The sequence below is a fragment of the Vanellus vanellus genome, assembly GCF_965231255.1.
Source record: "Vanellus vanellus genome assembly, chromosome: 13".
Classification (NCBI taxonomy): Eukaryota; Metazoa; Chordata; class Aves; order Charadriiformes; family Charadriidae; genus Vanellus; species Vanellus vanellus.
The window spans coordinates 1,977,003-1,998,082 of NC_138918.1; the positions used below are offsets into that span (position 1 = coordinate 1,977,003).

General features: G+C 42.5%; 1 protein-coding gene across 1 annotated transcript; it reads left to right on the plus strand.

Moving 5' to 3' along the window:
• Positions 1–18,400, plus strand: KIF3A (kinesin family member 3A; the record flags this gene model as incomplete). The annotated part of the gene is made up of 18 exons (XM_082490164.1): positions 1–30; positions 892–1,174; positions 2,772–2,916; positions 3,154–3,238; positions 3,733–3,838; positions 4,616–4,755; positions 5,666–5,863; positions 6,257–6,431; positions 7,672–7,773; positions 9,386–9,457; positions 12,926–13,082; positions 13,964–14,144; positions 14,451–14,561; positions 15,334–15,459; positions 16,668–16,721; positions 16,867–16,935; positions 17,174–17,298; positions 17,833–18,400. The coding sequence occupies 18 exons, from the start codon at positions 1–3 to the stop codon at positions 17,879–17,881; spliced, it is 2,208 nt and encodes a 735-aa protein (XP_082346290.1). The 3' UTR covers positions 17,882–18,400.
• Positions 18,401–21,080: the final 2,680 nt, after the last annotated feature.

Genomic DNA, 21,080 nt, shown 5'->3' on the forward strand with positions numbered 1-21,080 from the left:
ATGGGACTGCAGGATCCCTCCTCTGCCAAGGTGAGGCTCGTCAGCTCTCTGCGCTCACCCGAGCAACAGAAGCCGCTCCTGGCCTCTGCTGGGGCCTGAGAGGAATCTAGGCAGATGACAGCTGGTGGGAGAGGCGCTTGGAAACAGGATTTGTTTCTTGTTGACATCCAAGATAGCTGCTTTAGAAGTAGTTAAGTGCTCAGCTACAGCACCTGTCACCAAGGGTTGTGTCTTAGACTTTACTAGATCAAATGGGTTTTAGACTTAGTTAATCAGGAGAAGCATGTGACACCAAATTAATCAGTGGTGCCTCAAAATTTGTAATTAACTACTTTGTGAAAGAAAAGGTTTGTGAGGTTTTATAATACAGCATTTGAAGTTTCTAAGTGATTAAATTTAAAATTCATCAAGTACGCTGAAGCTTGTAACTTAAATGAATTTCATTCAGGCAGTGCTCGCTGGTATCTGCTTATGTCACCTGTAAGGTTTGAGACTTGCGTGCTCCAGTGAGAGAGCATGGCCAGTCTTCATGTAGAAGAACGACGTGGCTGCACCTGTTTCCAGCAAACTGCTTGCAGACTGTTTGCAAGCATGAAATTGTTTCGTGGTGAAATTCACAGATGATCTTGAATGTGAAATTCTCAAGTTATACTCTGCTTCCATCTTAGCAAACAGAAGAAGATTGCATTAACTGAATTAGTGTACGTTATTATCTCAGTTTTAATTATAAACCAGTTCTGGTTTTAAGACCCCAAATTCACCATCTTATGGAGATGTATGCATCTACTTGAGTTGATTCAACAATGTTTGTGCTTGAACACGCAGGTATGTTAAAATATACACAGGCTGTAACACTACTGTTTTTTTTTCTGCTTTTTTTAATAATTATAGGTCAACAAGCCTGAGAAGTTGGACAAGCCAGAGAGCTGTGATAATGTCAAGGTTGTTGTTCGATGCCGGCCTCTTAATGAACGAGAGAAAGCTACAGGCTACAAAATGGCAGTCAACGTAGATGAAATGAGAGGAACTATAACTGTTCATAAAACAGACTCGTCCAATGAGCCTCCCAAGACGTTTACGTTTGACACGGTATTTGGACCAGAGAGTAAACAACTGGATGTCTATAATTTAACTGCAAGACCTATTATTGACTCTGTCCTAGAAGGATACAATGGTAAGTCCCTTGTTGTTTTTAGTCAAAGATCCCATCTCCTAATCTTTGTGTTGGTAGAGTTCCTGATGATCTTATTTAAGGGAGTTTCACCTTCTGAGGGCTATAGTGCTCTATTGTTTTGGTTGTGGCCTCTAACTTAAAATATCCTGACGGTACTTGCTGTTCTGAGTACTCAGTGGTTGCACCTACTGTGATCATTGACAGTGGGAGATCAGTGACCAGCAAGACTCAGCGGAGGTCAGTTAGCTGTATGTTTTAATTTTGTATCTTCTTTTTTGCAAAAGTTACACACTTTATCTCATTATCAGAATTCTCAGCGGCTCTTCACTATACAATTTCAGTAACCAGGCAGCTGCCACGGTCCTGCAGTAACTAGGTATGCATACCAGACTTGTGCATATAACTGCTGCGTTTTCTCCTCTAAACTTTGCTGTTTTAAACTAAGATGACTAGTTAAACATATCTGCCCTGCCCCACAGATAATCTGTTGCTTCCTACAGCTGGGAAGAGTATGACTGATTTGTGTGTGTGTCATGCATGTAAGTGTATTATGTAAAGGAAAGCAGATACTAATAAAGAACCAAATTACCGCTTTCCATAACAGTATGCTGTAAACAACAAGAGATTAGAAAGTTTTTAAAGGTTTGTAAAATGCCTAATAAGCTCTTGTGCTAACGCACTCAGTTTTCAGCTGATTAAAATTCATGGTTCAAAGATTAATGGTTCAAAGCTGCACCAGGGGAGGTTTAGACTAGACATAAGGAAGCATTTCTTTACCAAGCGGATGGTCAAGCACTGGAACAGGCTTCCTAGAGAGATGGTCAATGCCTCAAGTCTGTCAGTGTTTAAGAGGCATTTGGACAATGCCCTTAACAACATGCTTTAACTTTTGGTCAGACCTGAATTGGTCAGGCAGTTGGACTAGTTAATCATTGTTGGTCCCTTCCAACCAAAATATTCTATTCAGCTCTTCCAAACTGTAGTGTCAGTGGCTTGACAAGGAAAACTTGAGTTTTCAGCAGTGCTAGGCTAAACTTAAGAACCAGTATATTTCTGGAGTACCAGAGTCTGGGATCTCAGTAAATTTTCTGGATGTCTTCTTGTGCAGGCTGACTTTCTAGTCCAAATTGTAGCTGCCTCTGCAGGTTCAGAACTGAGCTTGTGCTGTGGCCTGTGTTGCAGAAGCCTCATGCTGTTTCTGCTGTGGCTTAGGGCGCTAGCAATAGTTGGTTTTGCTGTTGGTAAGTAATGATCTTCCTCTAATTGACCATGCTATTAATGGGGCTTGCCTTAATTATTTGTGTGTGAGACCTAAGTGTTACTAGCACTCCATACTTTAATCACTCTGCACAGTTAAAACAAGCTGACTTTTTCTTAGATATCTTGCAGGCTGGGTAGAGCAGTGGCTCAGTCCTGTTCGCTGTGGTTGTCCAGCATTTCTGTTGCTCCTAGCCTTGTACAGTATCTACTGGAGTGGGTGGAAAATTTTAACTCCATAAAAATAGAGTTGTTTAGTGCTCTCAGGCTAAGAAGGGTTGAAATAAAACTGCAGTTAGCAACTTCTTAGAGTTTGTTCGTATATCTTCTTATCCTTCAGGTACTATTTTTGCATATGGGCAAACTGGAACAGGCAAAACTTTCACCATGGAAGGGGTCCGAGCAGTTCCTGAGCTTAGAGGCATCATTCCCAATTCCTTTGCCCATATATTTGGTCACATTGCCAAGGCAGAGGGGGATACAAGGTAAACAACTTCTCTTCAGTGCTTCTGTCTTTTGTGTGTCCATCTGTAATGGGAGCCTGACCTTGACAATGATGACTGAAAGGGCCCTAGCTGAAAGTACTCCTATTTAGGCAGTTCTTGAGGGGGGTAGTAGGATTGTGTTGGTATATCACTGCGTTTTCTTTGCACTCTATGGTTGTGTTTGTTGGTCTTCAACAAATGTCTTACTAAGAAAGCTACCCAGCTGTTTGTCCTCAGGTTTTTAGTTCGTGTGTCTTACCTGGAAATTTACAATGAAGAAGTGCGGGACCTGCTGGGAAAAGACCAGACACAGAGATTAGAGGTGAGCCTGCTGTTCTGAATGTGAGGTTTGTTTTAAATTGGTGAACAATATTGTATTTTAAAGACCAGAGAAGCACTTGAAGGGAAGTGGGAGGTTGGGCTCCTCAGCACATGTACTCTTTCCTTTAAGATACGGTAGCTGGGTATCACTACTGACTTCTCTGAACCTTTTCCACTGGGTCAGTTGCACAGTGAGAAACTGGCTGTTCCATCTGAGTCAATTTTGTGCCTGCCGTTCTACCCCAAAGGCCCCTTGGCAGCCTTTCTAGGGATTGAAGACTGAGATTTGAAGTCACTGTTTGCCACTGGGAGAAACCAGTAGAATGTTGGCCTGCATGAGTCTTGGTTCCTTAGTTGCTCTGATTCTGAGTGTTGAAGTGTTTTATGTGCAAACCAGAACATGGAGGAGTAAATCACTGTACTATTACAGTACCACTGAATTTTGCTATTGTGGAATCTCCTAAGGATGCTCAGTGTAAATTGTTTCTCTCTTAGGTTAAAGAGAGACCTGATGTGGGAGTTTATATCAAAGACCTTTCAGCTTATGTCGTAAACAATGCAGATGATATGGACAGAATCATGACTCTGGGCCACAAGAACCGTACGTAGCCTTCTGTGGACAGGTTTATAGCTCAGACAGAACAAAGGTCTGGTTATGAGACCACAGTAAGAGATCCTAGTCCTGGAGCGGGAAAGACTGTTCAGCTGAGCAGAGCAAAAAGGCTATCTCCTCCCAAACCCCTTTTGTGCAGGGGCAGGTAAAGAATGTTGTGTCTCTTACATCGGCCAGTGCAGGAAATGGTAACAGGGAGGATGCAATGAGGGCAGTCAGCATTGTCAGAACTACTAGTGTGTGTCTTGGTTCTTTTCCCTCTTCAGTTGTGACCAGGATGAACAGCTAGCCCTGTGCTGTGCTGCGAGTGGGAGGTGGTTTATGTTTTCTGGAAGACCTCTTGGTTAAGCTCAAATCTTTTATGACCTAAAGTTCTCACTACTGTTGCTCTTGGCATGGATTGCTCTGTTCTTATTTCTCAGAATACAGCTGTTTTCAGGGATCAGTTGTGAATCTTTAAGGCTACAAAGATCAGTAGCCTAGGGCTAACAGAGGAGAACTGCTGCTGCTCTTGGGATGGGAGCCTGTGGCTGGCTTAGAGCTACAGCAGGCTGTAACACTTCTGCTAGTCCAGACTGGAGATGTGCTGCAAATTCAGTGTCCAAGAATACAATTTGCTGCTGAGTCTGAGCATCGCTTTTCCGTCTTCTGAAAAACAGGGTTGGGTAAAGAGGTGGGGATAAGTCTCCTTTAAGAGCAGGAAGAGTGTTACAGGAGCATGTGATTAATTCTGAAGATGACATTGCTTTTTCTCTCTATTAAAAGGTTCTGTTGGTGCCACAAACATGAATGAGCACAGCTCCCGTTCGCATGCCATCTTCACTATCACTATTGAGTGCAGTGAGAAGGGGGTTGATGGAAACATGCACGTGCGCATGGGCAAACTGCATCTCGTTGATCTTGCTGTAAGTAGGACCAGTCGGGTCTGCCGTAACACACGATGGGCATCACTGCTCATGTATGCACTGCTGAAGGCACAGTAAAGGGCATGTGCCACGTTTCGCAGCTAAAGCCCAGACTTCTGTTTCATACTTGTCTTCTATGAAGCATTCACTTGGGGCCTGAAATTGGAGGTGTACCAGGAAGGGTCTTTAGTGTAGCTAAAGAGAGCCTGTCCCAGTATAAAGGCTCTCTTACTTCTACAAAGTAATCATTAAATGGGTAAACTACATTGGGAAGAGCTCTCTGGACAGCAAACTGGGTCTTTACAAGAGGGTTTTGAGTTTGTGTTTTTGTTTTTTTGTTGTTTTTTTTTTTTTTTTTAAGAGGGTTGTGACCATGCACTTCATCACTTGCAAGTTCCCTCTCTCTGCTCACTGTGAACCAATGTAATTCTATTGGTAAAATGCATCTTTAGCCCAAACTTTATACTGCAGTGTCTTTCCTGAAGAAGATGCAAGAAAGGGGAGACTGAAGGCTGCACGTTAACTTTATTTACATGGTGTATGTTTAGGTTACTCTGTCAAACTCCTTAAAATAATTGCAGTGTTGCTTTTCTCCCTTGATCTGCTGATAGGAAAGGCTGGAGATGGGTGTTTAGCAGTTCCAGCTGAGGTGCCCTGTAACTGCTGACTTGCTTCTCATAACATTTTTGTTCATGGGGACAAAAATGTCTGTTTTCCAAGCTACATTATCAGTTAAGACCTGTTTGACTTGTCTCTTTACCAATGTCTGACGTACTTAGCCAGGTTCTCTAATCATGCATGAGGAGGTTAGTGACATAGCTGCTAGCATGTAGTTGATACTGTTTGGAGGAGGGAGATGTATTAGAGGATCTGTTGTAACTCCTGTTTCTCCTTCCTGTTCCCTTTCCAGGGTTCTGAAAGACAGGCAAAAACTGGAGCCACAGGGCAGCGACTGAAGGAAGCTACTAAGATCAACCTCTCTCTTTCCACACTGGGGAATGTTATCTCTGCCCTGGTAGATGGCAAGAGCACCCATGTGCCCTACCGTAACTCTAAACTTACACGGCTCCTTCAGGATTCTCTGGGGGGCAACTCCAAAACCATGATGGTAAGCTGAGAGATGCCCTTTCCAGTGCCAGCTATCAAGCTGCATTTTTACAGGGATAGCATAGTGACTTTGCTGTGAGAACAACCTGGCATTTACCTCTTTATTTCAGAGCTGTTTGCAGCTCAGAATTTTTAATGTGGTTTTTTTCCTGTCTTTTTCTCTCTGCCTCTGTACAGATGAAGTTCTAAACACAGTGCAAATGTATACATGTGCATAAGATCAAATAAAAGCTGTGCTTGGGTAGCCAAAAGTAGCTTTGGTGTCAAAGCAGCAGGAGATCTTGGGAAAGAGTAGCAGTGCGAAACTGGCAGAGCTGGGGATAGGTCCCTGAAATTACTTGTTCTGGGCTCTGCCACTCTGTCCCCCAGTAACTCTGTCTTCTGTGTGTCACAGTGTGCAAACATTGGACCGGCAGACTACAACTACGATGAGACTATCAGCACTCTGAGGTATGCAAATCGAGCCAAGAACATAAAGAACAAGGCCAGGATTAATGAAGATCCCAAGGATGCTTTGCTCCGCCAGTTTCAAAAAGAAATTGAAGAGCTTAAGAAAAAGCTGGAAGAAGGTGAGATTCCCCTTCTTCCTTTCTCTATACCAATGCTCATTCTGTTTGAGCATGAGCATTCTTTGCAATTTGAAGATGTGCAGCAGGGTGCCGGCGGTGGCCCAGCGGTGGCCTGGCTTTCTCCTCTAGGTGGCACTTGGCACTCGGATAAGTGATGGCTTCTGGGCTGAGCTGGGTGTGCCCAGGCTCATCTGCTGAGCAAGAGGGCTCTGGGCACAGCTAGGCACGGTGTAGGGAATTAAAATGTACAATAACAAAAGGTCAAATGTTCTCACTGCTTGAGGAGGAATGAGAAAAATAAATCAAATTTGTGGAGCTAGAACTGGAGCTGACTTTCAAACAATGCATAGACAGTCAAGAAGCTTTTTTAAGCCCTGTAACTTTATTGCCGTGTGACGCTATTAGTCCATCAACATCAAAGGACCCTTCCAGAGGGATGCTTGCAAAACAGTGACCTTGGCACGACGTCTCTCCCCAGAGAGGTGCCCACAGTACAGCTGTAGCAGTCTCTCCAACATGACTTACTGTTTGGAGTCTGCCCCATTCAGGAGCAGTGGGAAATGGTCAGTAACTCTCTTCAAGGGCTGGGACCTGGGTGTAGCTGTTTCATCCCTGGTGGGTTGATGGTGGCTTCTTAAATTTTAGACTCTAAGCTACAGAACAAAGAGCCTTATGTTTGCTGACATTATTGGGAGGCCAGGATGTTAAATGTTGGATTGTGTTCAGTTTGGTTTCCAAACTCAGCCTGAAGCATCTGAGCATCATGTCTGCAATGGCACCAACGATAAACGTTTCTGAAACTGGACATTTTTCTCAATTAACAGACATCTAGCTTCATGTCGACAAGTGTCTGATTAAGTAGCAAGTCTGTGCAAACTTTGTTCATCTGACCATTTTCTCTTCCATCTCAGATAGAAGAGAAAGTATGGGGAGATCCTACTAGGAAAACTTTGTAGCTTAATGCTTCAGCAGTGCAAGGATGCTTTATTTTCCGTGAAGAGCGCTCACTTGAGCTTTAACATATACCCAGTGACCTCACAGCATTAAATTGCTTATCTTGGTTTTCCTTGAATTTCCCAAGCCATGGCAAGCTGTCTGTCTGCTCAATAGTTAACGACTTCTGCAGTTGCTCATAAGCTGCTGTCGGATACTGCTGGGTTTGGATGAATGCTGCTGTCACAGTAACAAGCTGATATGAGGTGGAGGAAAGCACATAGAAAAGCACACTCTTCTGTTCTAGGGGAAGAGATATCTGGTTCTGAGACCAGTGATTCTGAAGAAGAGGATGAAGATGACGATGGGGAGATTGGAGAGGATGGGGAGAAGCGGAAGAAACGGCGGGGTAAGACAGTAAAAACTCCTGTCAGTGCCACAAATCTCTATTCAAGAGCTGGTGTTAGAAACTGTAGCCAGAGCCAGGTGGAGAAAAATGGAGGTGTAGAGCTGCCCTACTGCCGCTGCAATTATCATGCCTCTCCTAGAAACGAAGCTATTTGGTGCCGTCTCCGTAGATGGACAGCTCTGAACGTGTGTACTATCTGCTTCCACTTGGGTAGCTGTGCTTGTGGTAACATCCTCTTTTGTGGTGGCTCCCTGGTTGCCTCAAGGTGGCTGTGTATGGCTTGTGACTGGTGTTGTGGAACTTCCCCTGCTCACAGAGGTGGGAGGAAGAAGGCACCAAAGATCAATGGTAGGCAGCTGTGGTTTTTATAACCATGGGAATGGTTGGAGGGGAATTTTGGCTGTGGTTTAGACAAAGGATTCATCTGTCTTATGGATGTTCAGTAACTGACTCTTGGTATCCTATTTTATATTGATAGAGAAAAACTTGACCTTTGGGTGTCTTAGTGCAAGCTGAAAAGCTGAATGGGAGCGGCACATCCCTTGTTTGGGAACAGTGTGGAAATCCCATGGTGAAGTGTGCTTTGTCCTACAGCAGTGTTAACTACTGTGTAACATCTAAACTCCAGGGGGTGTTGCTGAACCTAGAACTACAGGTCACTGTGTGCCATAGGATGCTGCGGCTTCCAAGGAGCTTGGTATGCCCCTAGAAGCTCTCTGATATTTCTTCATGGGGAGTAGAGAAGTCAAGCCTGGTGCTACAACTCAAATTCCAGCTTCTCTAGTAAACTAACTTTGACATTCAAACTGCCTTCCTGTGCTGAAGCACACGCATTTGTTTAAAAATGCCTGTTAAAGCATTCTTGCTTTAGATGAACTCTCTTCATTTTGATATCTGTCCAAATAGAGTTGTAAATGACCTTTGTCATGCCTTTGTTGATAGTTGTAACAACTTCTTAATTTTCCACCTTTTGGTAATTTCTAGAAGCAAAAAGGTTGATCGCTGTCCCTATCAAGAACCAAGTCCTGCCTAAATCTCCTCCCAAGAGGAGTCTACCTTCTAAATGCTGCTTGAGAGGAGTAGAGGGCAAATAACTTGTGACTTACTTAACTCCCAAATGAGCTACTCTAGTTAAGTTCACCAAGTAAGGGTGCTGCTCAGCAGGAGTATGCACAGTAACTGTTCCTGTGTAAGCTGATTCTGCCTTCCAGAGGGAAAAGTGCACATTGCCGTGTACATAAGACTGGAAGGGACTACTGGTCACTGAATCCTCTGCTACTGCAGATGTCCGCAGCCTTCTCCACTGTGATCTGGTTTTCTGTGCTGTTGTTGCTTGAAATGGAAGCTGCCTTGGCATGTTGTTTTAAGCTGTAGGCTGGTTAAGATGGGTTTTAACTGAAGTGTCTTTCTGAGCATGCTATTTTGTGCTGGGAAACAGTGGCTTTGCAAGCTGAGTCTGGGAGGGATCCTAGCAAATGCTTCCTAATGGGAACTTGTGCCTTTTTGAACTAGGTTGCTGGCCCTTCTGGGTTTCTTTCCTTTAGAACTAACTTCCCATCTGCATGTTTCTTCCTCTCTGGGTTTTTCTGTGGGACGCATTTCTGTTTTCCAGGCAGTAGCAGCAGCAGTAGTTCAGACTCCACATGCTCTGTCATAGAGAAACCTCTGGATAAGTCCTTCACTAGTGAGTGGGAGCTCTTAAGTCCTTTAAGCTTTGGCCTTTCCATAATCTGCACACTCCATTTTGCAATGCTGCACTCTTCCCTGCTGTGTCCGCTGGAAACATAAACCTGAACTTTTAACTTTGCTAAAGCATGCCTTTCCTTTGCTGCTTCCATGCTTGAAACAGTTGTTCAATGTGCACATTGTTAGCCAGATATGTGAGACAATTGAAAAGTAATAGGTTAAAAAAAGCAGTTTGCAACTTCTGTGTTAAATACTCCCTCTAAAATACCAGGAAAAAGTCTGAGCTAACTTTTTTGTGGGAGTTGCTACAATATGAGTTCATAAAAAGGACAGTTAGACAGATGAACAGGGTTAGGCAGGGTTGTGCTATGTTACGTTGGACTCTGCCTTGTGAAAATTAGTTTTGGAGAAAGTCAACAATCAAACAACACAAGTTTTATACTTGCAAAGAAAATGTGGTAATGCTTGGTTGATTGCCTTCATTTTGGCAGATACATTAAAAAAAAAAAATCCTCACTGGTGGTTGCAGTTCAACTGTCCCATGACATTACGTTCTTGATCACTGTGGGAGTTAGTTCAGAGGAATAAGGGATCTAGATTTTGGTCCAGCAGTGAGGAAAGTCTGGTCTGTTCCTGGTCAGAAGGAGGGTTCTGTGCCTTTAAAAACCCTACAATCAGTGATGACTTAAGAAATAAATCACATCTCAGGACTTGGCATGTAGGGACTTCACTCACTGTTGTGGTTATCCTGTATAGATGTGATCCGCTCTCCTTACTGTGTGGAGAGAGCCTGTAAAGTATTGTTGTGTAGTTCAATCACATTTATACTATTATGTTAGTGGAAAGCATCAGCTCAGAGAAGGTGAAGAAGGATCACAACCTGAGGGAGGCCTTTGGTGGTCCATATGATGGCAGGCTTGGAATCTGCTTGCTTCGAACTTGCTCTTTTAAAGCTTGCTTGAAACCCGAGTATTTTATTTGGATGAGGACAGTTAATAGCAAACTGCTGATGTGGCAGTGGGTGGATGAGTCCATCTCCTGCAAATTTGGAGACAGCTCTGTTGTGGAAGTTGCACGGGGCTTTTGGAGATTAGGATAAGTGTGGCTATATGTGGTTTGGGATATTAACTGTCCTCAAGCGTGACCCTTTTGCATGTGGTGTCTTTCATTATCCCTTTCCTGTCTGCATTTTTTGCTGTTCTTGCTTGAATAATCAAAACTGGCTATATACCTCTATGGAAGCATCAGTTACTGCAAATTAACCTACTAATACCCTGTGTAATTAAATGGAAAAATCTTGTGTTGAGACTCCCTATGTGCAACTGTCATGTATCTTGCAAAGAATTGGCTTGGAAACTTGGTTAAAACTTAGAACAAGTCTTCTGTATGCTAATATTTTACAGGTAGTATAACAGAATTGGCTATCTTAAGGAGGGGAAGCATTAAGTCTCTTATTCAAGAAGAAATCTACTCTCTTCAATTGTTTCTTAGGGCATGATCTTTGCGGCAGGCTCATAATGTTACGTTTAGATTCTGCATTGCAATGAATGGGCAGAAGAATGCAAGAGTGAGCTGAAGATTATCCTGGTTATGCAAAGCACTTTGAAGTACAGAAACTTTCTCTGCTTTAGCATAAAATCGCAATGCATTAATGTTTGCTCTAATGGAGTTTTTTTTAGTGATGATTATCCTGTGTTTTCTACTCAAGAAACATGCATATAAAATTAATGTTTGTTCTGATGCTGATGATCTCTGTCCAAAATGATCAAAGCAATAATATATTTTCTTTCCTCCTCTTTTTATGCATACGCTGCCTCTGTGATTTGCTTTCTACTTCCTCTTAATGCAAGATCAAGCAGGTTGGTGTAATTGATTTCCACCTCCTTATAATACAATTGCAGAGCTTGTGAAAGGGTCTTATAACTTGGTTTAGTTCACCTTTTCTTCCTAAACAGAGAATATATAGGGCTGTGCACTAACAGTAAGAAGCCTTTACCTGGATTATCTTTTTATATGGTAAGCTCTGTATAGCACTTGCAGAAAGCTTCTTGCTCAGACTAATTAGGGGGAGAGATTTTTTTCTACCACAAATCCAGAAATAAGTGCTTATTATCCAATTCCAAAGTTTTAGCAGATGGAAACTAAGACATTGTTTGCTGTAGTGCTGAAGTCCTTACCTTGCCACAGAACTAATTCTCTTGTGTGTGTGAACAAACATGTATATGGATATGCACATGCATATTTATAAATACAGTGCATTTTGTCTATCTGCTAGAGGTCATATATGTATATAAATGAAGCTGAATGACACAAAGACTGGAGGGAAGGGAAGCCTTTTACTGAACCACTTCCTTGGTATGTTCTGACTGTATGCATTATGTCACTGTGAAACAGTCCATTGAGAGTCAATGCCTTCTGTTAGTTTCTAGGCATCTATATTCTATGGGTTTTTTCATATCTGGAGAGGCACAAAACAACAAAATGAAGGATTCACTTGTAGCGAATAAAGGGAGATTTACGACTTGTCAAAGACTTGTGGATTTGAGCAAATGCATGTAGGCTGGGCTCTCGCTCACTCCAAATGACACCCAATGATCTCTGTGTTCACCTGCCTTAGACACCTTGGGATTGCAATGAAAGTTGACTGGAGACTTGCGGAGTGACTTCCAAGAGCAGCAGCCTCATGCTTTGTTTCAAAATCACAGGTGTTTGGGACCAACCCTTCAGGCCACTAAGTTCAATGAGTTGCTCTGGCCATTGCCTTTGTAACCCTCAATGAAACGTACCTGGTTTGTAGTAGTTATGTTGCAAAGACACAGTTGATAAGTCACAGCAAACCTCAGTACTTTCAAATCTGTGGGTAGTCACTGTTACATAGATTGAACACCATCAAAAAGTTCCTTTAATTGCCTGTTTTCCATAGGGCTGTTCTGAGTTTCCCTAGTCTCTGTATTTTCATCGTAGTGTGTTCTTAAAATAGCTGTGTGGTTAGTTTGCAATAGGTAAGCCCATGAGGAGGCCAATGAACAAGGGGTGTGGTGGGGATGCTGATCTGAAACTTGAGTGTGTAACTCCTGGGGTTTAGCTCTTGTTGCTGTAGGTCAAGGCAGTGTTCTATTTTCCTTCATTTGGCCTAATCTGTGTAGTTAGAACATCTGAGTTTCCAGCTCAGGCTTCTCTTTAGGCAGTGTTCCTTCTCCAGTTGTTTGTATGTTTTCTATTTTGGGGGCATTATGCTATAGTGTTAGTTATATAGCATTCCTTCTCTGTAGGAACTGGTGACAACTGGTCAATGTTAAAATGGGATTTGAAAGATGTGAGTTGTGTCCAGCTTGGAGCCAACATCTAATTAAATTTAATTTTTGTTAAATGCAAGCATTGAATCTGAACTTGGAAAAAAAAGCTGTGATACAGAGGCCGTCTTATTTTTCTGTGAAGTGATTTGTTTTCCATATCTCTTGCAAAGGCAAAAAGAAAGTTTCCCCTGATAAGATGGTAGAGATGCAAGCAAAGATTGAAGAGGAGAGAAAAGCTCTTGAAACTAAGCTTGATATGGAAGAAGAAGAAAGAAATAAAGCCAGAGCTGAACTGGAGAAGAGAGAAAAAGACTTGCTTAAAGCTCAGTGAGTACCCTGCTCGAGCAGTTTGTGCGGTCATGTGGGTTTTTCCTTCCTTAGTCTACCACTCTGCTATGGATATCTGGAGATGCATGGTGTGAGGTGCCCGACAGACTTTGTGTAAACTGAACGTCAGCACTTGCTATTATCAAAGTGAAAGAGGAGCTCACTCTGCTTTCAGAGTTTAGAGCAGATGGAAAAGACAATCTTTATCCTTTTGCCACTTTTCTTCTCTTAAGTTTATCTAGTTGTGCAAGATAGCCTAGAGACATAAGTGAGTCCTCTAAACCCTGGAGACCTGTGAAGAGCAGCAGTGCTGTTGTACTGCGTGGTCAGTGGGCAATAGCTGTGCAGCAAGCCAGGTTTCCTGCAGCACACTGTCACCAGCATGTCATTTTGGGTGTAGGGAGCTGAGAAGCTGCTGAGATCACACTGGCCCGTGCAGATAGGACAGTCCTGGTGTCAGAGGCTGCTCCCAACAGCAGCCGGCATTCCTGGTTTGCATCTCAGCTGTCCTGCTTTGATCTCTGTTCACTCACTTCCATTTCTGCACCTGCCTTGGGGCACTGCTGTGCTGGAAGGGCCCTCGGGGAGGGGGTACTTTGGGTAGCCTGGTAATATCGCTGGTGCCTTGCAGCCCCTCACAGGGGGGAATTGCACCAGGAGAGACTTGTCTGCCGACCTGGTTTTGCTTGGGAGAAAGCCATGGGAGCTGGAGCTCAGGGAACTCCCCACATTTACTTGCGCTGCCTCACCCCCACTTAAACCCTTGGCAGCAGGACAAGTTTTTCCAGCCCTGTGAATGCTGTCTGGGCTGTAAAACTGCGCTGGACCTGCTGCCTTGTGAGCACTGTAGGACAAAGTTTTATACTTACCTATCTCTCTAGACAAGAGCACCAGTCCCTGTTGGAGAAACTGTCTGCATTGGAGAAGAAGGTGATTGTGGGAGGAGTGGATTTGCTGGCAAAAGCAGAGGAGCAAGAGAAGCTTCTAGAAGAATCAAATATGGAACTGGAAGAACGAAGGAAGAGAGCAGAACAGCTTCGCAAGGAGCTTGAGGAGAAGGAGGTAGGGTTATATGCAGTAGCTGTCTGGAAATAGCAATGGCAGGACACACCATGTTGTGTGCCTTGGCATTGCTCACATGGATGAAATGTAGCTCTACTCTGAAAGCACAGCAGAAGCTAACTGCTTCGGAGGCCACGTATTGGCAGTGCTCACCTGTAGAGCAGTGCAGTCACTGTGGGTCTGAGCCTAGTCTCTGCCCTTGGCAAATGCTGTTTTGTTCGAGTAGCTTCTCCTCTTGTTCGTACTGTTGCAGATAGTTTCTCTGATTATGTTAATGTGTGGGTGTCTGCTAAATGTTGCACACAGCAAGAGCGCTTGGACATTGAGGAGAAGTACACCAGCCTCCAGGAAGAAGCACAGGGGAAAACAAAAAAATTGAAGAAAGTTTGGACCATGCTTATGGCTGCAAAATCTGAGGTTAGTGTCTGAAGTCCTCAGCCTGTGATCTGGGGAGAGATTGTAGCTGGGAAGGGTAAGCAGTCAGCTTTGTGACACTGGAAAAAGTGCCATATGTTTAGTAATGTCTTTCTGTGCTGTCTATTTGGCTCACATAATTCAAAAATATCTAAGTCTGGTGTCAGAGCTTCCCAAAGGCATGTTGTCAAGCTTTTCCCCTGAGCCAGGCTGAGAGGTATGTGTGAGACCCTGAGATAACCAGTGTTTTTCCTTGAAGTTCTGGATATTTCTGAAACAAAATAAAAGTTGTTTGCTGGCAGCCCAGTCTCCTGCTTTGCAGTGTTCTTCTACTCTTGGCTGTCTGTTTTTTCTGCCTGTTGCCCTCATCTCTTCCTCGGTCACACTGGATCAATGTATCCTTTGGCTGGTATCCAGAGTTCCTACTTCATGAAAAGTGCATTTTTTTCTTTGGGATCAGAGATTTTCCTTGAAATCTTGCCAGGGATATAACTTGTCTGCACACCCTTCATCTGCTTGTAGCTGATGCAGAGCATGGATTGGCAGAAGGCCAGTTTTGTTTTTATGAAACTGAGAACTTAATGCTATTTTCCGCCGTCTCTGAGCTGGAACGTTTCAGAGGGTTTATTCTTCAGAGATAAATCTTCTAGTACTTAGAACCAGAGTTTGCTTTAGTTTCCCCAAAACCTTGTGTAGGCAGAAGACTCTTCTTTTTTAGGCTTAACAGCCATGTCTTAAACTAGCTCTGCCTCTCAAATGCTTGGTTTGTCTTCAGATGGCAGATCTGCAACAGGAGCATCAGAGAGAGATTGAAGGATTACTAGAGAATATTCGGCAGCTGAGCAGGGAACTTCGTCTCCAGATGCTTATCATAGACAACTTCATTCCTCAGGACTACCAGGTAAAGACAACTGAAGCCTGTGACATAGGACTGTGCTAGGCACAGTCTGCTGAGCCCTCTCGCTTTATTTCTGTCTGACAAGTGGAATGAGTTGGCTTCTCTTCCCTTTATGAGGTATTGAGAGTGAACTGACTGACACTTGTCTGCTAAGGTGTAGCACAAATGAGTTGGTGTGTGTTGCTGTGAGCCTTTGTTTGCTGTGGCTTTGTAGGTGTAACTTACCTAATTGTGTGTGGTGTCCAACGTAGACAATTCTATGATTCCAACTTGGTTGCATTCATGTGTTTGTGGCGTTATCTGGATTGTTAGAACTGGGTGATGTTAAAGTAGGAAAAGGTGGTTTTGTCAAGTGAGTCTTGTGGCCTGGTGGACTTCTGCTTGAAGTTCAGTTGGAAGATGATCAGAGTTAGTGGGTGCATTTGGCTCCAAAAGCAGCACAGCGATGTGAATAACGAATGCAGAATGGCTTTGTTGTATTTATCGGGGGTTCTGATAACTTTGGCTACAATTCCATGGTTACGGAATCTGTTTTGGGGAAGCAGTGTATAATGTGTCAGGGGTTGTAAGCAGAGGGATATACTGATCTCGGTTCTCTTGCAGCATGTTTTCCTAATGGTTTTAAAAAAAAAGTAAAATTACATTTGTCGTGTATTTAACTGGTATATTCACTGTGTGCCCATGCTCTGGGTCTGTTGAAAACCTCTTTTTTTTTTTTTTTCTTCCCCTGCTGTGCTTCAAGTTGTGCTTGCTAATGTCTAATATTAACACAAAGTAATAAGTCTGAACTTGGAACTCTTCACTACTTGTTTTCTTTGTGACCCCACTATCCAGAAAATTCATGAGGAGCTTAAATACAGTGCACGCTATTTAATAGAAAATAGAAAAGCTATTTCCCTTAATCTTTCACTTTTTTCCTATTGCAATGTGTGTGTGTTGCTATCCTGGTGGCATTGGCATAATGGGAAACCTACGTTTTAGTGGGAACTCCAATGCATACAACTTTGGAGTGGTATTTTTCTCTTCTGTACTCTTCAGAATGTAAATGGGGGTTTCTGAAAATGTGGCTGTCCTGATAAAAAACAATTTGGAATGGTGAAGACCGTTCTTAAGCAGCTCGTCCAGGCCTTTAGGGATGTATGTTCTGGAAAGTGCCTGTGGAGGGTAAATTGTGCAAGTCTGTAACAATGGCTATTCTAATTTATATCTAGGAAATGATTGAAAACTACGTTCACTGGAACGAAGACATTGGAGAATGGCAGCTGGTAAGCTAGCCGACTGGTGGCCGTACAGGCTTATCTTAGCACGAGCTTCTGAGGACTTCAGTAGAGCCCAGAAGTAAATTGATAAAGCTGTAGTCAGTTCTCCTGTGCACAGTAGACTTTACTAACGGACTCTTCTTTCTTTAAGAAATGCGTTGCATATACAGGAAACAATATGAGGAAACAGACGCCTGTCCTGGATAAAAAAGAAAAAGATGTGAGTGACTCTCTATACGCTTGTATTGAACTGCGTGGGTCTAAGTTGTACTGCCCGTGCCTACCACTGCATATTTATACAGAAACTGTTCAATCTTAATTTTGTTTTCTGTTGAAGAGATGAGCCTTTCTAGTGTTGCTAAAGCACTGTTGATCAGTGTATAAAATGATCCTGATGTTTGTTTTGTTTTTTTTGTGTTGTGTTGTGTGTGTTTTTTTTTTTTGTTTTTTTTTTTTAGCCTTTTGAAGTGGACCTTTCCCATGTTTACTTAGCTTACACTGAAGAAAGCTTGAGGCAATCTCTGATGAAGCTGGAGAGGCCGAGGACTTCAAAAGGAAGATCCAGGCCCAAGACGGGTAGAAGGTGAAGAACTTTGGACTATCTATATGTAATGGGGGATTTACCCAGGGGAAGGCTTAAGTTTGTGCATGCAAACTTACCATAAGTCTTCAAACGCTTGCTTAATGAGAAGACAAAATGCTAAAATATGTGTGGCGTAAAGCTTAGCCGTGCCAAGTGTGAGAGAACCGAGCTGAAATTTCTTTACTACAGTAAAATCTTGTCCAGAAAGACTTGTCTGGGGCTTTTTCTGATGCCTTTTTGCTGCATTCCCCTCTTCCGGCTGCTTGCTTTATTTTACTATGTTCTGTGGTTCAGTTTACCATCCAACGCATTGATAGCGCATCTACTGTTATTACTGGAAAGTAAAGTGCTGTGGGGGAAATGTCAGCATGGGTTTTCTTGGTGATTTTCTGTTGGTTGGTTTTGACAAATGCTTGTGGAAAAGTAACACTGTGTAGTTTTGACTTGAAATGTGGCTGGTCCCTGTCTTTCCTAGACAGCATAATGATGTCTGTATGGTGTTGTTTTTCCCTCTCCTTTCTGCTCTCCAAACAGAAAACGTTCGGCAAAGCCAGGAGCCGTCATTGACTCTCTGCTGCAGTAGGTGTGACCTGTTCAGAATTGCCGTAAAAAGCAGTGAGTGTATAAGATGTGGCCAGAATTTGGAATTCAAGAAGTGGCACAGTTTGACATGGCTGTAAAATCCATGCCTTGCTGGTATGGAGCTTTATTTTAAAAAAAAAAAAAAAGTATTTTTCCTTAGTTGCCCGTATATTGTATGTTATATTAACATAATATTAAGCTGGTATATAAGATGGTTGTGAAATTCCATGTGTTAAATGTGTTGTGCAGGGAAACTATTGTTGGCAATCCTTGTTGAAATGTATAGAAAATAAGGGTTCTAGATGTGTGTTTAAGTGCTAGACATGTTAGCTCAAAACGGTTGATGAAATCCTACAGTTTAAGGCTGGTGAATCTGATTTATGCCCTGCTTTGCACATACCTGGCAGCTTTCACTATTGTCCTCTGTTGCACTGATCTGTGTTTGACTGTGGTTGCTGCAAACCTTTGAATGAAGAGCATCAAATCCTTTTATTTAAATATTCCTCACTGTGGCTATGAACCTGACCTTATTGTGTATCAAATACACAGCCCTTTCCCCTTCACTTGCTGTCTTGCTGTACAAAGAAAGTAGTTGGGTAGTGGAAACATGAACTACAAAAGTCTGAGACTTCCGGAAAGGGACCATGCTCTGTTTACGTGCAACAGAAAACAAGTGTGTCTAAGTAGTGCTTTTATTTTTATACGTGTGTGATCTGGCACTGTGGACAGTGAGGCCTTTGCAAAGGCAAAAGAGAGCTTCCTCGTCCCCCCTCCCCTCCTTTTAAAGCTGTGTTGCAGCATTGCTTTGGCTGCTTTTTATGCTTCTGAGCTGGAATTTTTTAAATGTATGTGAATTGTTTTGTAATCTGAACAGCAGAGATTATTTAAGGGGAATGCTGTAGTACTAGGGCTTGGCTTCAGCCTTGGGACTGTGAGCCTTATGGCTCCATTTTTCTCATCCCTGGCTACAAGGACACTGGACCAGTGCTCTAAGCTGAGGGTGGATTTGACTCTCCCATATTGAAACAGGTGTGAATTGTCTGATTTTCCCAGAACAGTAACATCCACTGAAATAGCTGATGCTGTTTGTGTTCCTGTGTAGATTGCATCATCTTGGGTTTCTGGCTATGCTCTGATGAGAGCAAGAAGAATTCTGATCTCTGTTCATAACCATTGATTTGTGGTGGCTGCTTTTTTTCTTTGATATTTATGCTGCTAATAGACACATATCACTTTAACACATTGCTTTTGTGTCGCAGAGAAGGTGCATCTCGTTTGGATTGTCTGTGCTTTGTAACTCATGCTGGAGCACATCAGCTGCAGGCATGGTAATGGCTCCCGTGCCAGGGTGGTGGTAATTAGCTGTAACTTTGTGTAATCTTAGTGTTACCTAGAGGTTTAAAGAGCTGTGATTACTTCTAGGAGAAATTGAGTCCTTAAGCATGACAGAAAGAACAAGACAGCTCCTTAGGTGTCCTGAGTTCTTGCTGGTAGCCACATTTGCAATTACCAGAATGTCCTTGTGAAGTACTTGGAGTAGTTTAAAGTTGATATCCCTTTCTTGCTGTCGTGATGCTTAACTGGGTGTACCTTGTGACTCTTAACAGGTCTGTGACAGGATCTGTACTAGTTAAAACTGGTCTTGTAAGGGCATATTTTGCTCTGGAGATATATTCAGTGCTATTCTAAATGAGTTGTAAGCTTTTCCCTGTTTTTTTTTTTCTTAATGTGTTTTTTCAGGATCATGATGTAGGAGAAGAACATACTGCCCTCTGTTTTGAGGGGGGAGGGAGTGTCACCTAAGTTCATACAAGATCTGGCTTTGTCACCTAAGTTCATACAAGATACAAATACAAACACTGGCATTTGTTTTCTCTTGCCTAGCATTTAAAGAGGTAAATACTCAGAATTTTTATTTGATCTAAGCTGTAGATGGTTTTGCCCTTGAAGAGCTGACCTTACTTTGAATATGCTTGGAAGGAGTTGGGTTATCTCGTGTTACATACTTCTCCGCAAACAAGACAGACTGAAAATGGCTTAAATGCTGTTTTGTCTTAGGCCTTACGTCAGTTCCCAGTCCAAGCAGATCGATGCATAATTTTGGCCTGTGCTAGTTCTCAGAACCAGGGATAACATGTATTTCCCTGTGTGTTAGGTCTTCAGCTAAGGTTGGCTGAGTGATCTGTTTTTAAGGGAGTTTCTCTTGAACTGTGCTTTCAAAAAGACCATTGGAAAGTCTCTTACCTGACAGACATCAGTGGCTTAAAGATGCTACTGTGAACGATGACACTGCATTTAAAATACTTAAAACTTAACTATAAAGGCTTATGCTTTATGACTTGATGTTACAGTCCTGCTGCTGAAAACAATACTCTAGGTATTTAACTGAGCCTTGGCGCAGAGAAAACACTTAAATAATTGCTTGCACATAATTGTAATTGGCAGATTGGAGAAACTTGTTGTAATCTCCTGTCACAGGGGCTTGGAGAACAAATGACCTGCTTTTACAAGAGGACTTTAAGTGGAACACCATCATGGTCATGATGGTCCGTCAGCTAGGCTTACCTTTTAACCGGGGTGTTTTGTTGAAGTTCTGGAAACTTTCTTTTAAAACCAGGGAGTCTGGTTTGCAGGTTTACCATATGGGCCCTCTCTGTAGCCCTGGACAATCTGTGAATGTCAAATGGGTCCATAGTATGTTTTAATGAGGAAGCGGTTTGGTTTGTGTGGGGTTTTTTTAAGAGCTTAATACAGCCATTCTCATCCCAGGTCAGTATATGCTCTATAGTATTTATCAAAAATCATATTACCATAATACATATATTGTGTGTGCTCATCTTTGCATCTTGCTACCAGAAGATTCCCATCATTCCAGAACATTGACCTTAACATTGAGGTTTTTGATGCTTTATGTTGTCTAATGTTGTGTAAATGAATTATTTCTTATTTAACTTGTTCCTGATCCTTTCTTTAAGAGGAGGGGAAAATGGTGCTTAGTGCCTTTCACTGACTTAGACTGTCTGCACATGTCCAGCTTTCACCTCTCTCAACAATTCTGCTTAGCCAGTCCTGTATACAGGAAGAACAGCTAGTCTGTTTGTATAATTTGTCTTCCTATTTATTGGTTTTCTAACTCTGTTTATTTCAATTATTCTTTGTTTTATGATTAAACTTTACTCATTACACTGTATATATCAGTA